The sequence below is a fragment of the Scomber scombrus genome, chromosome 4, assembly GCF_963691925.1.
Source record: "Scomber scombrus chromosome 4, fScoSco1.1, whole genome shotgun sequence".
Lineage (NCBI taxonomy): Eukaryota > Metazoa > Chordata > Actinopteri > Scombriformes > Scombridae > Scomber > Scomber scombrus.
Genome location: NC_084973.1, coordinates 5,417,565 through 5,431,108, shown reverse-complemented (window position 1 = coordinate 5,431,108; position 13,544 = coordinate 5,417,565). Strand labels below are relative to the sequence as shown.

The following is a 13,544-nucleotide window of genomic DNA, read 5'->3' as shown; positions in this document are numbered from 1 at the left end:
TTACCTTTCCCGATACAGGCGTGGCTCTTGCAGAAGATGGTCTGCAACAAATAACAAAACAAGGTATAGCGTGTTTAGAGCACACATAATATCTTCACTTCTAATTTTTCTGAGTTGAAATGAGAGCAACACAAAAAAGTAAGCATCAGTATAAATACCCATACACTGGACCAATCCTTATGTATGTAGAACATTACAAACATAATATCACAGGCGGCAGGGCGGCCGAGCTAAGCCTCAGGCAAAACAGAGGCAACGTGACTTTAATGAAGTGTGGAGCTAAGAGCCACCTTGTATGATTTCCAAGGCAGCAGCAGGCAGGGAAATTTATACTTCCACAAATTCTCAATCAGAGCCAGCTCCATTAGGGCTGGAAGACAGATGGATGTGGGAGAGAGAGAGAGCGAGAGAAGGGAGTCTCAATGCATTGCTTTGCTGTTCAGCACAATGGAGCTGTCATGCCCAATTCTCCACTATGAATAAAATGTTTTAGTGCCCTGGACCGCCCAAACTGACTCACTGGGAAATGTTTTTTGTTGCTGATTTAGTCCTAAATGAACTGAATGAGTAATTTAATTGGTCCACTGTGATATAGAGTATTTAGAGTCACTAATTAACCTAAGATGCATGTTTTTTGGTCTATGGGAGGAAGCCTGCCTTTTTCCACGGCAAAGTATTGCCTTTACTTTATCTAACAAAAATAGGATAAGAAAAATCAGCATATACAACATATGGAATCCAAAGCATTCCATAAAGGTTCATGTGGCTGCAGGTTTCATTCCAACCAAGCAGGAGCACACCTGGCTTGACTCACTTAATCAACTGATCTCAGTCTTCTGACAGTTGATTGGTTGAATCGTGTGCTCTTGATTGCTTGGAACAAAAACGTGCAGGTACATGCTTTTACTCTGCTGCTACTGCTAAAGCTGTAAACATTGTCAAAATCTTGCGTGATCACTTAAATACTGTGTGGTCACGCGAGATCCCGCACAGAGCACATCTATTGCCGGAAGAGACCAGTAGTAGTATTGAAGAAGGAGCAAGAAGCGAGAGTACAGCAGAAGACATCAACGACATGGCAGAGTTTGAGGTTACTATCGAACGTGTATTCAGGCTCAAATAGGTACGGGCGACCTTCGAAATTGAGCCACTCATCTTCACGTTAGATGAACTCTGTGCGGGATCTCTTGCGACCACACGGTATTTCAGTGATCGCGCAAGATTTCGACAATGTTTACAGCTTTAGCAGTAGCAGCAGAGTACAAGCCATCAGGTAAGTGATATTTTAATAAACTCCTGGTGTACTTACAAACTTTCCAATGCATCGATTTATGAGTAAAGACCCTATTTGTACTACTGTAGAAGTTTGATAACAATCCAGGCATTATTAGTGGGGTAATTTACGAGATACACTGTTTGTTCCATTAGCGCCTGTACTAAGCCATTCGGCTGATAGCTCTAACTCCACCAATTTGCGACCAAATTTTTAAAAAGGGGTGAGGGAGTGTTTAGATAGACGTAATGGTGCATATGACGCTAGGTCGAAATTATGCCGAACCATCGCTTTAAGATCCATTCTGATCCCACTTAGACCCTATATGGGCAAAAATATTGGCCAGTACTTGGGTCTCACCCAGTTGGGCTCCACCTGAAACCCAGTCAGAACCCACTTAAAGCCCATGTAAACTGCAGGAAAACCCATTTGGTACCCATATTTGCAGCCCAAATTTAACCCTTATGGGGCCCACATGGACATGGTGACTGGGTAAATGGTAGTTTTACCCTGTAACAAAATAGCCGATATTGTCTAAATATAACATTTTAAATCAACAAAAAGAAGTACTTAATGGGGAAACACAGTCAATTAAAATGATATGTGTGATTCAATGCTATTGACAGTTTCAACATTGACTGTAATTGGTGAACAGTCCTTATTATTCATTATAATGCACTCACCTTGAATTGCAGACACTGACACTGGCACTAGGGTGGATGCTGGCATTGACAGCAGGGTTGGTGACTGAACTTGGGTTGGCTGTAGCGTTGGTCTCAGCTATGGCCTGACTGCTGATCCATTTGGTCTCATCCACCACTGTGCGTGCATGAGGGAGACGACCCACATCCCTCACTTTCATCAGCAGGTGGTGCCCCGTTTTGAGGATGTGAACCGCCTCATCGTGGGAGATGGTGACAAAGCTCTGGCCGTTCACTTCCAGGATCTGGTCGCCCACCTGTCGAGGCAATTGAAGTTTAAGTAAACAGAAGCATTGCATGCTCATTATACCCAGGCAGACCAACTGCAGGCATAATTTCTCAGAATTCTGGATGACCACCAGAAGCAGGATAAATATCATCCAAAGTCATGTGTGGTCCACAGTAGGATGACATATGGTGCTATCAGCTAATTGGTATAAATGGCCCTGACTTGCTGCATGCTAAGTGTGATGATGGTGGCCCTCCTGCTGGCTTCTGGGGGGCTGTTTAACTTGCAAACCTACTGTACCTCCCTTTAAGAAGCTGCAAGACATGTCTTATCATCTTAAGACTGGATTGATTGTGAATCCCAGATTTTGCACCAGCATTGAGATGAGTTGTGGGCTGAGTCATTGGGACTTTGGGGCTGACTTTACACCAGATCAGGCATTGCAGCGAAAATGTCAGCCTTCCCATTCATATGAATAGGGCAGTGTGTTTAGCCTGCGGGGGTTGGAGCCACAGGGGCTCCACAGGGGCCTGCGGTGAAAAAGTTGAACCAGAATCAACTTTTAGAGATCACAGCTGGAGAGACCGATCAGAGCTATACACGCTATACAGGCCTGCCATGAAGGACGACGAAGATATTAAGAGGACGAGGGGATGACTTTTTTTTTCATTTGATAACATTAAAAGTAAAGTTAGGCTCTGCTGATGACTTCCCGACTCATTAAACGAGAGTGAGAGCGAGAGGGAGAGAGAGAGAGAGAGAGAGAGAGAGAGAGAGAGAGAGAGAGAGAGAGAGAGAGAGAGAGAGAGAGAGAGAGAGAGAGAGAGAGAGAGAGAGAGAGAGAGAGAGAGAGAGAGAGAGAGAGAGAGAGAGAGAGAGAGTGGTGGTGGTCAAGGAAGCTAGAAAGTGAATGAAAAGAGCTAACAGTGGTAGCAAAAAATGTAAGTATGTAATACATTGTATGATTGCAGCTGTCTGCAGTAGTTTTTGCGCTACTGCACCACTGCATTGTCCGGTTGTTTATGTAGTGTCATGTATGTTGTATTTAAAGCTGTGTGCAGCACATTTACATTGGTGCACCTTTGCATTGTCCTGTCGGTTATGTATTCATTTGACTATGTATTTTCTTTATTCCTTGACTGCAGCTCGGTGTAGCACTTTGGCCCAAGACAAATTTCCCTCGGGACACTAAAGTTGATCCCATCTTGTCTTATTTGGTCTTATTATGGCCACATAATTTAATAACACACTTTTGATAAGAGCAGTGAGACTGAACTGAAACAGCAAAGTTGTGTGCCAGTTGGGGTGGCTGTGGCTCAGGAGGTAGAGCGGTCATCCACCAATGAAAAGATTGGTGGTTCAATTCCCAGCTCCTCCAGTCCACATGTCAATGTGTCCTTGGGCAAGATACCAAATTGCTCCCGATGGTTGTGTGAATGGTTAGTGTTAGGGAATTTTCCATCATTTACGTCAATCATTGGCATGTACTGGGTCAAACTAGACTCAGCGGTCATCGCAAGGCCACACCAAATGTTGACTGTGTGTCCTCATGACATAGTAGTAGGCAGTGAGTCTGCTCCTTTTGGGGAAAACAGGAGGCACCCTGATAGTGTTGCTATATGAGCAATGGTCAGATATATGTTTGCCTGTCTCTCTGAATGGAGTAGAGGTAACTGTAGTCAGAGGTTGGATATGGTGAATCCTGTTGGATGGATGGCAAAGGCTCTGAGTTGCATCTAGGCACTGTTCTTATATGTAGACCGGTAAATTAATTCTATATGCTGTGGATGTGTAAGACCGTATTTGGGCATGGCTCAAACTATCTGTGTGGATTAAGACTATCCCCGGAGGACCGAAACTCAAGATTTGAAGGGAGCATCAGGAAAGAACGTGTTCTGATTATTCATTCACTTCTCCTTGATCAAGCCAATAAACCTTTTCAACGCAAGACATCCTGGACTCCTGTGTACTCTCTCCACTGACGTATGGGCTGCACATTTAAAACTCTACAACAGTTAGCCTATCTCTTGATGAACACATTGGCACCCTGTGTGGTGGCATCAGTGTATGAATGTGAATGGGTGAATGTGACATGTAGTGTAAAAGCACTTTGAGTGGTCAAAAGAAACCAAAACCTAAACAAGGAGCTGAGACAAAAACGCTCATTAGAGCTGAGATGAACTTCAGAGTTGAGTGATAATTCTCTGTTGGTTTGACACTATGAGCAATTCCTTTCACGTTACAGAAAGTCATGTGTTTGTTGTTAACATAAAACTACTAATTAGTGCTTTAACTATTAAACTTACTGCTTTAAACAAAACATACTTGTAGTTTTTTGTGAGCCTCTGGGAAAGGTAATAGATTTGGAAGACGTGCCTGGAAATTCCAAAATCCCCAAATTGAGGGAAAAGGCATATTAGTCTTCCAACAGCAGCAAACATGTACAGACACTCAGTATCTCAAACCTTTCTCTGATGGTATGTTTGCACCGCTATGTGTGCAATGCATCCCAATCCTGAGTCCATGTTTTCCTTTGAAACAACCTTAGGCCAAACAAGCAGTGTTAAATCCAAGGTCATCCTTACTTACAAACACGCACACACACACACACACACACGCTCGCGCACGCACACACACACAGACACACAGACACACACACACAGACACACAGACACACACACACAGACACACACACACACACACACACACACACACACACACACACACACACACACACACACACACACACACACACACAGCTAATAATCCTCCTGTAGACAGCTATGCATTATGTGAGGCCCTGGCCCTTCTCAACAGACTGTCAGAGGAGAGTAACACATGCACATAAGACAATGTGATCAACAGTATTCATCACACTACAAGAAAGGAAAACCAAAACCAATCAGTGGGTACTGCCCTGTGGTGTTTGTTGTTCAAATGAAGAGGCGAAACACTTATGTCTCTTTCATAATCAGCGTCCCTCTTCCATTTCATTATCCACAGTATTTAGGTCTTGCTGTTAGAGCTTGTGCAACAGTGCTGCTGCTATACAACTCTGTACCGTGAGTGAGTGTTTTGATTATTGAAGTTCAAGGAGAGGATATTTTATGATCATATAGTTTTTGAAAATGTATGGAGGCTAAAACCACTTTAAACAAATGGTGAAAAACATTTTGAAAAACAAATCCACTACTATCAGCTACCGGCTATTCATGGTCCCCTAACGGTGATTACTTGCTGTGTATTTCAACAGTGATGCTTTGAGCTAAACACAACACACATTCACATGGCAAGTTGCCAACAGCGAGTGTGTTTACATGCACATGAGTTTCAGGTTTTTAATTATCCAGGTTTGTGGATGTGTTGAGCATGCAAACACCATCTCCAGTTTCAGAAGCTGAGATAAGACCTCATTCTAGCCTGTATATGTTACTATAGCTGGAGTACCTCAGTAGGAAACAGGATACTGGGGTATTGAAACACCCTGTCAAGGTTTCTGAACATTGTCTGCCATGTTTGAAGTTGTATACTCACTGAGCACTATATTAGGAACACCTGTGCAGTCTAATGCAATCTAATAATCAGCTATAAATTCTATCTTTACAAAGCTTATATATTAGTTTTTTGTTTACATTGATAGAAAGGTGATATATTTGTGTGACTAATCCTTTGCCCCCATCATGGTGGGTGGGTGGACAAAATATTGGAAACATTTTTCAATATAATGCACTCCAGCAGGGATGCACCGATCCGATATTAATATCGGATATCGGCCCGATATAGACTCTAGGTATCGGATAATGGGGACGATCCATGGGGCTGATTTATGTTTACGACGCATGCTTTGTCATGCCTCCTGCCTACAGTCTTTTTCACATGGTGAGGTATACAGTTTATTAATTCAACAACGTTATTGGATCGTTATCGGGTATTGGCCGATATGCAAAGCCCATGTATTGGTATTGGGACTGAAAAAGTCAGCTCAGTGCATCCCTACACTCCAGTACACCTCCACCCAATATGACCCCAGTTACAACGTTTGTAACACAGACTTTCTTCTAAGCTTTGCCCGGTCCACAGAAGACATTTTACATCTGATTTCACAGGCTGAGAATTACTCCCAATGATGAGTACACTGACCTTTTTATATGAAAGTGGTAGACCTCCCCTTTAATGAGGGTGGGAAGCCTCAAGGGGGTGATGCAATAAGAAAAATAAAAAAATAAAATCTGCAAACACACAATAACAGACTTTTGTTTATAACGGTGGTAAGCTATTTCTCTTATGTGAATAGAGGTCATATTTTGCCTAATATTTATTCATGCGTGCATCACTAATGGTCACCTTCATGTTCATCTGATATATAATACTGTGTTGAAGTGAATAATCCTGCCTGCCTGCAGCAATTTAGCCAAATGAGATTCAATCAATATAAAGACAGAGATAGAGAAGGACACAGAATGATGCAGGGAAAAAACACAAAGGAGTGCTGAAAGCAGCAGAAAAACAGCTTCCACTGTATTACAGCAGGACAAGTAAAAGTAGAAATTACTTATTGACTTCTCTCCCTCTCACCTCACTGCACCAACATGATTATGTGAAGCAGAATCAGCCTCAGTGAAACTCCTCTACTGAGCCTCTCATCTATGATAAGAGAGCCCTTGATTTACATGATTGTTCACAAAAAGCAACATGCATGTAAATCATTGGCTAAAAGGGCTTGAGCTACTTCACCATTTCAGAAATTACCATTACCTTTATTATTATTATTATTGTTACTAAATATCATCCTGATTGCTTTATAAGATCAGATATATTTAGATATTTCTAATAGATGTATTAAGATGTATTTAATCTCTGCTTTTTTAATTATAAACTGCCACCTGGACTTCAATGCTACACTTTGTTATTCTATACTGATGTACTGGCCAGCGTAATACATTATCCTCTCTAAGTCTTCCTACTCTCGCCTTCTTTCCTGATGTAATGATTTACAAGTTGTGTTTCACTGATCATTCATGATCAAGTGTGAAACTGTGTGTGTGTGCAGGCGTGCGTGCGTGCGTGCGTGCGTGCATGCGTGTGTGTGCAAGGTGCTGGAGGTGCAATGTATTTGTCCTTTTCACAGGGAGAGGGCAAACGGCTATTTTGAGCAGCAGGAGAAGTTTGCTGGGCTGCAGTGACCTCACATAGAGAAGAGAGGGGCTGATAATAACACAGGGACTGTCCAACATGAGCTTTAAAGCAGTCATTTGTGTATTTTGATGAAACACTCATATGAATTGTTTTTGTGTCATTTTAACCCTTATATACTGTTCATATTCTACACCCTCGCAGTATGTTCCAGGTCAATTTCGACCCGGTCTAAGAATTCCCTCATAAAAAGTGTCTATACCAAATTTTGAACCACAGATGTGTTCAGAAAAGCATCAATAGTCAATCTGACTGTAGCATCTATATACATTTAAAAATATTGATTAGACACACACACACACACACACACACACACACACACACACACACACACACACACACACACACACACACACACACACACACACACACACACACACACACACACACACACACACGTCAAACGGAGTGTTTAATTATTGAAAATAGTTTTATTTTGAAATGCTTTATTTTTTTAAATCAGCCGGATTCTCTCGTTGTTGACCAGAAAATAGACCAGACGCCGAAACGAGCCGCAGCGCTTCCTATGTGAACGACACCATTGGTTAACATGGGCGCCAAAACAAAAATGGCTCTGCTCCTCGGCGCTGTGCAGAATGCAATATTCATATGTATGTTTTAATTAGAGTATAATCACCTGAAAATAAGAATCATTGTGTATTTGTTATCTTAGAATGAGCCCTTTACAGTATATCTACATACAGAGCGGATCCTCTTCCACAGAGCCTGCCATGTTGTACTGCTGTTTCTACGGTAGCCCAGAATGGACACACCAAACAGTGTCTTGAAGGTTTTGCCGCCACTGTAGGAAAGGTTGGGAGGAGGGGTTTCAGTTGGTTGTAATCTGCAACCTCACCACTAGATGCCACTAAATCCTACACACTAGTCCTTTATGAAGCTGGAACCAGAGAATTTGGGCATTTCTTCTAAAAGAACTTGACCAAAATAACTGCCTCTGTTGATTCATTGATTAATCAAGTAATCATTGTGTATGTTTAGCAAAACTCCTTGCCCTCTAGTCAATTAAATTCTTCCACATCTAGTCAAACTGGACCAGGTGGAATTGGTAGCTGGGCGTCAGTCAGCTAGTAACATGAGGAGGCTGCTTCAGGTGATTAGTGCAAGCTCTCTCCAGTGTCCAATGATTACAATATGATTACAGAAGATGGACAACTTTGCCTTCATCTATGTAGGGAAGGGTAGATATATTAAAAATGTAATAGATTAAAAATGTCCTCCCAAGATTGGCTTACAGCATATCTTTCATTCCCTTTCAAATCCTTCAATATTGGATTAAAGTAGTAAATACAACATTTTTGCAATTTCTATGAAAAGATGAAAAACTTGGAAGAAATCAGAAGAAATTGTCTATGCCAAGGCAAAAGGCAGATGGTGTGTGCCTGAGTTGATTCTCTATTACCTTTGACGCAATTCCAGATTCTCCATTGTACGAGATTGTTGAGATACAACTTCAAAAGGAAACTGGGATTGGCTGAAGAGACAGATAATCACAGAGAATAACAAAACTATTTCTCAAGCTTCTTTATGGTATTGTCCAGGACTTATTGCAAGGTTGAATAATCCATTGTTACAATTCTCTGTTAGTGTTGTTAAAATTATACACAGGAGGTTAGATGCCATGGGTACTTCTCTCCCTTCATGTCCACTATGAAAAAAATTGTTATTTTCAGCTGGTGGTAACCCCCCAGCCAGCATGTCTACGTGGGCCCCAAAAGGGTTACATTTGGGCTGCAAATATGGGTTTCCATGGTGGCTTCTGACTGGGTTTCAGGTGGGGCCCAACTAGGTGAGTTATATGAGACCCACGTAGGCCAAATATGTTTGCCCATATGGGGTCTAAGTGGGATCAGAATGGATCTTAAATGGGGCCCATTTAGCCATTTGGGACCCATGTTTCTGAAACAATATGGGATAATGATAACAACATTCAACCTGAGTGAACCTTTTTCCTCTTATTTGCTCTTATTTTAAAAACTATTATCACAAAAATAACCTCAAAGGGTACCTTGTGTAGGTTGCCATGAACATCTGGATCTAAGCTTCTTCTCTTTTCCTCCCCCAGTAGCATTATTGAGACACAGAAAAGATGGAAGCGAGACCTGGATTCTCACTCACTCTACTTAAGTGGGACAGAATTCGGAGGAACTCAGTCTCACTGTCCAAATGCGTACAATGTTTGCTGGGCATCCAGCCCAATGGCATATATTCTACATTTGCACAAAAAATTGCAGCATTAGCTTGTCTTGCAACAAAACACATGCTTCTTATGAGCTGGAAAGTTAGAAAGGCCAATTGGCTTAACTTAAATAAATGGTTGGAGGACTTTCTGAACTTAATAAGTATGGATGAAGGTGCATCATCTGTTATATCTAGATAGGGGAGGTCATACGTCACATGGGACACAAAAAGGTCATTCCTGGACTCATTCTGCCTTCTTCTCTGTAATTTAACAAGTTGGGCTAATAATATTCACTCCTGTTCTCCACCGAGTCCTTGTAGAATAATGTTTATTTGAAAAAAAGCATTGTGTTGGTGTTACATCATGTGCATGCATGTGTTATAGAAACATGTATAAACACTGTAACCCTGGCTTGTTTTGCCTGTGCAGTAGTCACGTTGTTGTGTTGTCATGCTGTCTTTTTTGTTTGTCAGTCATAAAAAATCTATAATTAAATCTAAAGGGAGAAAAACACAGAGAAATAAACCAGCTTGCGAAATAGTGTTCAACAATACGAACCAACACAGAATTTAAATTGCTCATCTTTATAATTCTAATCTGGTGTCAAAGCAGCCTCTCCAAGGTTTGAAAACAGCCTCTAATTAAATGGATTCAGAGCAGATTTATATGACTTTCTAATGGATACGGCTGAGCGTTTCACTCTCGGAAAGTAATGAATGGGCTAAAGCAGCTGTCATTGAGTTGCACAAATATAAATGAGTTATATGACTTTCAGTCTGGCCTATTCATACAGAGCTAAGGTGATGGATCTTCTAGTTTTCCAGCCATGCTGAGTTCAGGAATATTTAACATTACAATTTCAAACTGTGTACAAGGGTACACTGCTGCTTTCAGCTTTAGAAAAGCATAACTATGAATCTTAACAAGTCATTTTCTCTGACATTCTGCCCTCAAATAAACCAAGAAAAAAATGTTTACAATATGGTACAGTTATATAATAGGTATACACTGCCAGACTTGCCTTGAATCAACAGTTATTTGCCCTCTAATTTAGCGAGGAGAATATTCTCATATGCACTGTATCAAGATAATCACATATTCTTGTTGAACAGTTCCTGAAATATATGCAGCACATTGCAGCATTTGAAACTATTGACTTTTTATTTTAAATCCTTTTTTGTTCATGTTTTTCACGTTTTTTGCAGAAAAACATGATAAAATAATGTTTGCACTTATTGACCTGTTAGGTGCCTCCTTTTAAACGTAAGACTGAAGCTCTAAAGCCCTGCTTCTGGGCCCAAGAGACCACACTTCATGGCCAGATCTACCATACGAGCAATCTGGGCAAGTGCCTTAAAGATGAGAGAAACAAAAATGTGTGTGCTTTTTTTTTTTTGTCAGGCTCCACAGAAATACAAGACAAGGCTTGATCCATTCTTTTGATGTTGATAATTATCGTCACTGTTGGAAACCCAGTATGTCCAACATGAAATATGGAGTTACAAGGTTTCCACCTGACAGCAATCCAATTGGAATAAAATAAGTTATTTTCAAGAAAATGAATGAATGAATAAATTAATGAATGCGTTTATTGTCATTGCATGTTCACATACAACGGAATTCACTCTACTCAAAACACACACTTAAAATAGAATAAATGTTAAATAAGGTAAAATATGATAATAAAGTGCTGTAAAATGGACAAAGTGCTGTAAAAAAAATTTCACAGGCTAAAGTGCATATGCAGTTATTGCACATCAGTCTGTGTTCATGTGGTGGTAGTGGGGGAGGGAGGTTTCATGATTGACTGTGTTATTAGTCAATTTGATGCATGGCAAGTGATGATTGGTTAGCACACCACAATGCACGGGGCTTAGGTTGTATCAACGAGTGTGTTGGACAAATTATTGGAAATTGGGTAACCAAAAGTGGAGCAGGGCACATGAGCTTCAGTGCACAGGGGCCCTATAGGGTACTAAAACAGTCTTGCCGCAGTTCATTATGGGATTAGACTTGTTTCATAATCACTGAACAATATTCTCCCAAGAATCAAACAAACAAACAAAAGAATGTAATGAACTGATATATTCTTACAGTAATATACAGATTTGAAATTAAAATGCATTATTTAACCCTTACATACTGATCAGGGTCAAATTTGACCCTTTTTAACATTCAGGAGCCATTTACACAATCCTTTTAGTTTGACTTTTCCTAAGGTGACACATAATATACAAAAATGGAAATAATTTGGAATTTTGCAGCTGATATATATATATATATATATATATATATATATATATATATATATATATATATATATATATATATATGATATACATATTTTTTGTATATAAATAAATGTACAATTTGTAAAAACCAAAAAATCTAAAAGTATCCTTCATATTTATGAAGTGTTTTTTCCATAAATAAATAGAATACACTCTGTGACAGCTTTATAAAGGATCAATCAAACATGTATAAAGGACTGATGGTGAATGTATGAATGTGAATTGGTGTAGAGACTAATTATGAGTTAGAATATGAACAGTATGTGAGGGTTTGATGATTTGACTTGTGATGTGATGATGATCATCTGCTGCAGTGTGTCTGGTCAACCCTCCATCTTATTTACTGCCATGACACTGGCAGACAGGAAGAGAGAGGGATGGACACGGGAAGTATATAGCCTCTCTTTCACTGCCTGCTGCTCCCACTCTAATGGCAGGATCACTCCATCTTCCACATCCGGACCACCATGAAACACACACACCACACACACCACACACACCACACACACCACACACACCACACACACCACACACACCACACACACCACACACACCACACACACCACACACACCACACTCACCACACTCACACACACTCACACACTCACACACCGACACACCACACACACCACACACACACACACTCACAGTAATGTATCTACAAACAATGAATGGCTTCAGACTAGCTGTGAATGAAGGCATATCCTTGAGCTGAAGAAAAACATCCACTACATCTATTTGTGTATGCACCTCCTCTCTTTCACCTTCCCTGCTTTTTCCTTTACCAGATTTTAGCATGTGAAAAGCTCTAATTCTGCAGCATGACCAATGGTTAAAAAAAAAAACCTTCTTCATCTCTCTCTCACAAGAAAACTGAAAAAAAATATCAGGCTGCATCTTTAAAGGGACGGCGTTTGAATTTTTAGAATGCCTTTCACGTCCGGCTTTTTTTAACTTCTTCTCTCATAGTAGGGTTATTTTTTCCAGGTGTCCCAATTAGTTTGGACTAAAGAATTAAACCATAAATCTGATGTTTTATTTTTATCCTCAAGTAGGACACAGCTTGATATTACCATGAAAGCAATATTGAGGTTTCACTCACATTGTTTACAGGTAGGAAACATTGGCTTATGTTTTCCTCGCCTCGGGCAGGTTGAAAAATAGCACAGAGTGAGAGTGGCCTGCTTGTTGAGGCAGAAAGCTGACCTGAAAGCACACAGCTGAGATTTAACACGGCTAATAAAGCTTTTTTTGCAGGCCTGGCATAGTAGTGAAGCCAGCTGCCTGACTGAGGCTGTGAGGCAGGTAGCAGATGTTAGCATTGCTAACAGGTTTAGTAGTCCAATAGGGAGCAGGTGACAGGAATCCTAACAGTTTCATCTGAATCAGGTATTAGAGATGACAGCTGACACAGAGTCAGAAATCTTAACATCAACAACACATTTCATGCATGACTAAGACTTAAAGAAACATCCTGGAGTTTGTTCTTCCAAAAAAAGTGTGGATCAGGTTTTTATAGTTTAGAAATGTTCATTAGTTTTTATTTGTATTTTTATTTAGTTTTTCAGTTGTTGTTTTTTTTCAGTTTAGTTTTAGTTAGTTTAACAAGTGATTGAGTAGTTCTAATTTTATTCTAATTTTCGGGAATTGACTACTT

General features: G+C 40.3%; 1 protein-coding gene across 1 annotated transcript in view; it reads right to left on the bottom strand.

Moving 5' to 3' along the window:
* Positions 1 to 13,544, bottom strand: part of whrnb (whirlin b) — a 93,190-nt gene that overhangs the window by 32,839 nt on the left and 46,807 nt on the right. Inside the window, exons 4-5 of the mRNA XM_062417134.1 lie at positions 1,957 to 2,231; positions 5 to 41 (exon numbers count right to left, since the gene is read on the bottom strand). Of these exons, the coding sequence (XP_062273118.1) occupies positions 5 to 41; positions 1,957 to 2,231 (312 nt within the window). The remainder of the gene's footprint in view (positions 1 to 4; positions 42 to 1,956; positions 2,232 to 13,544) is intronic.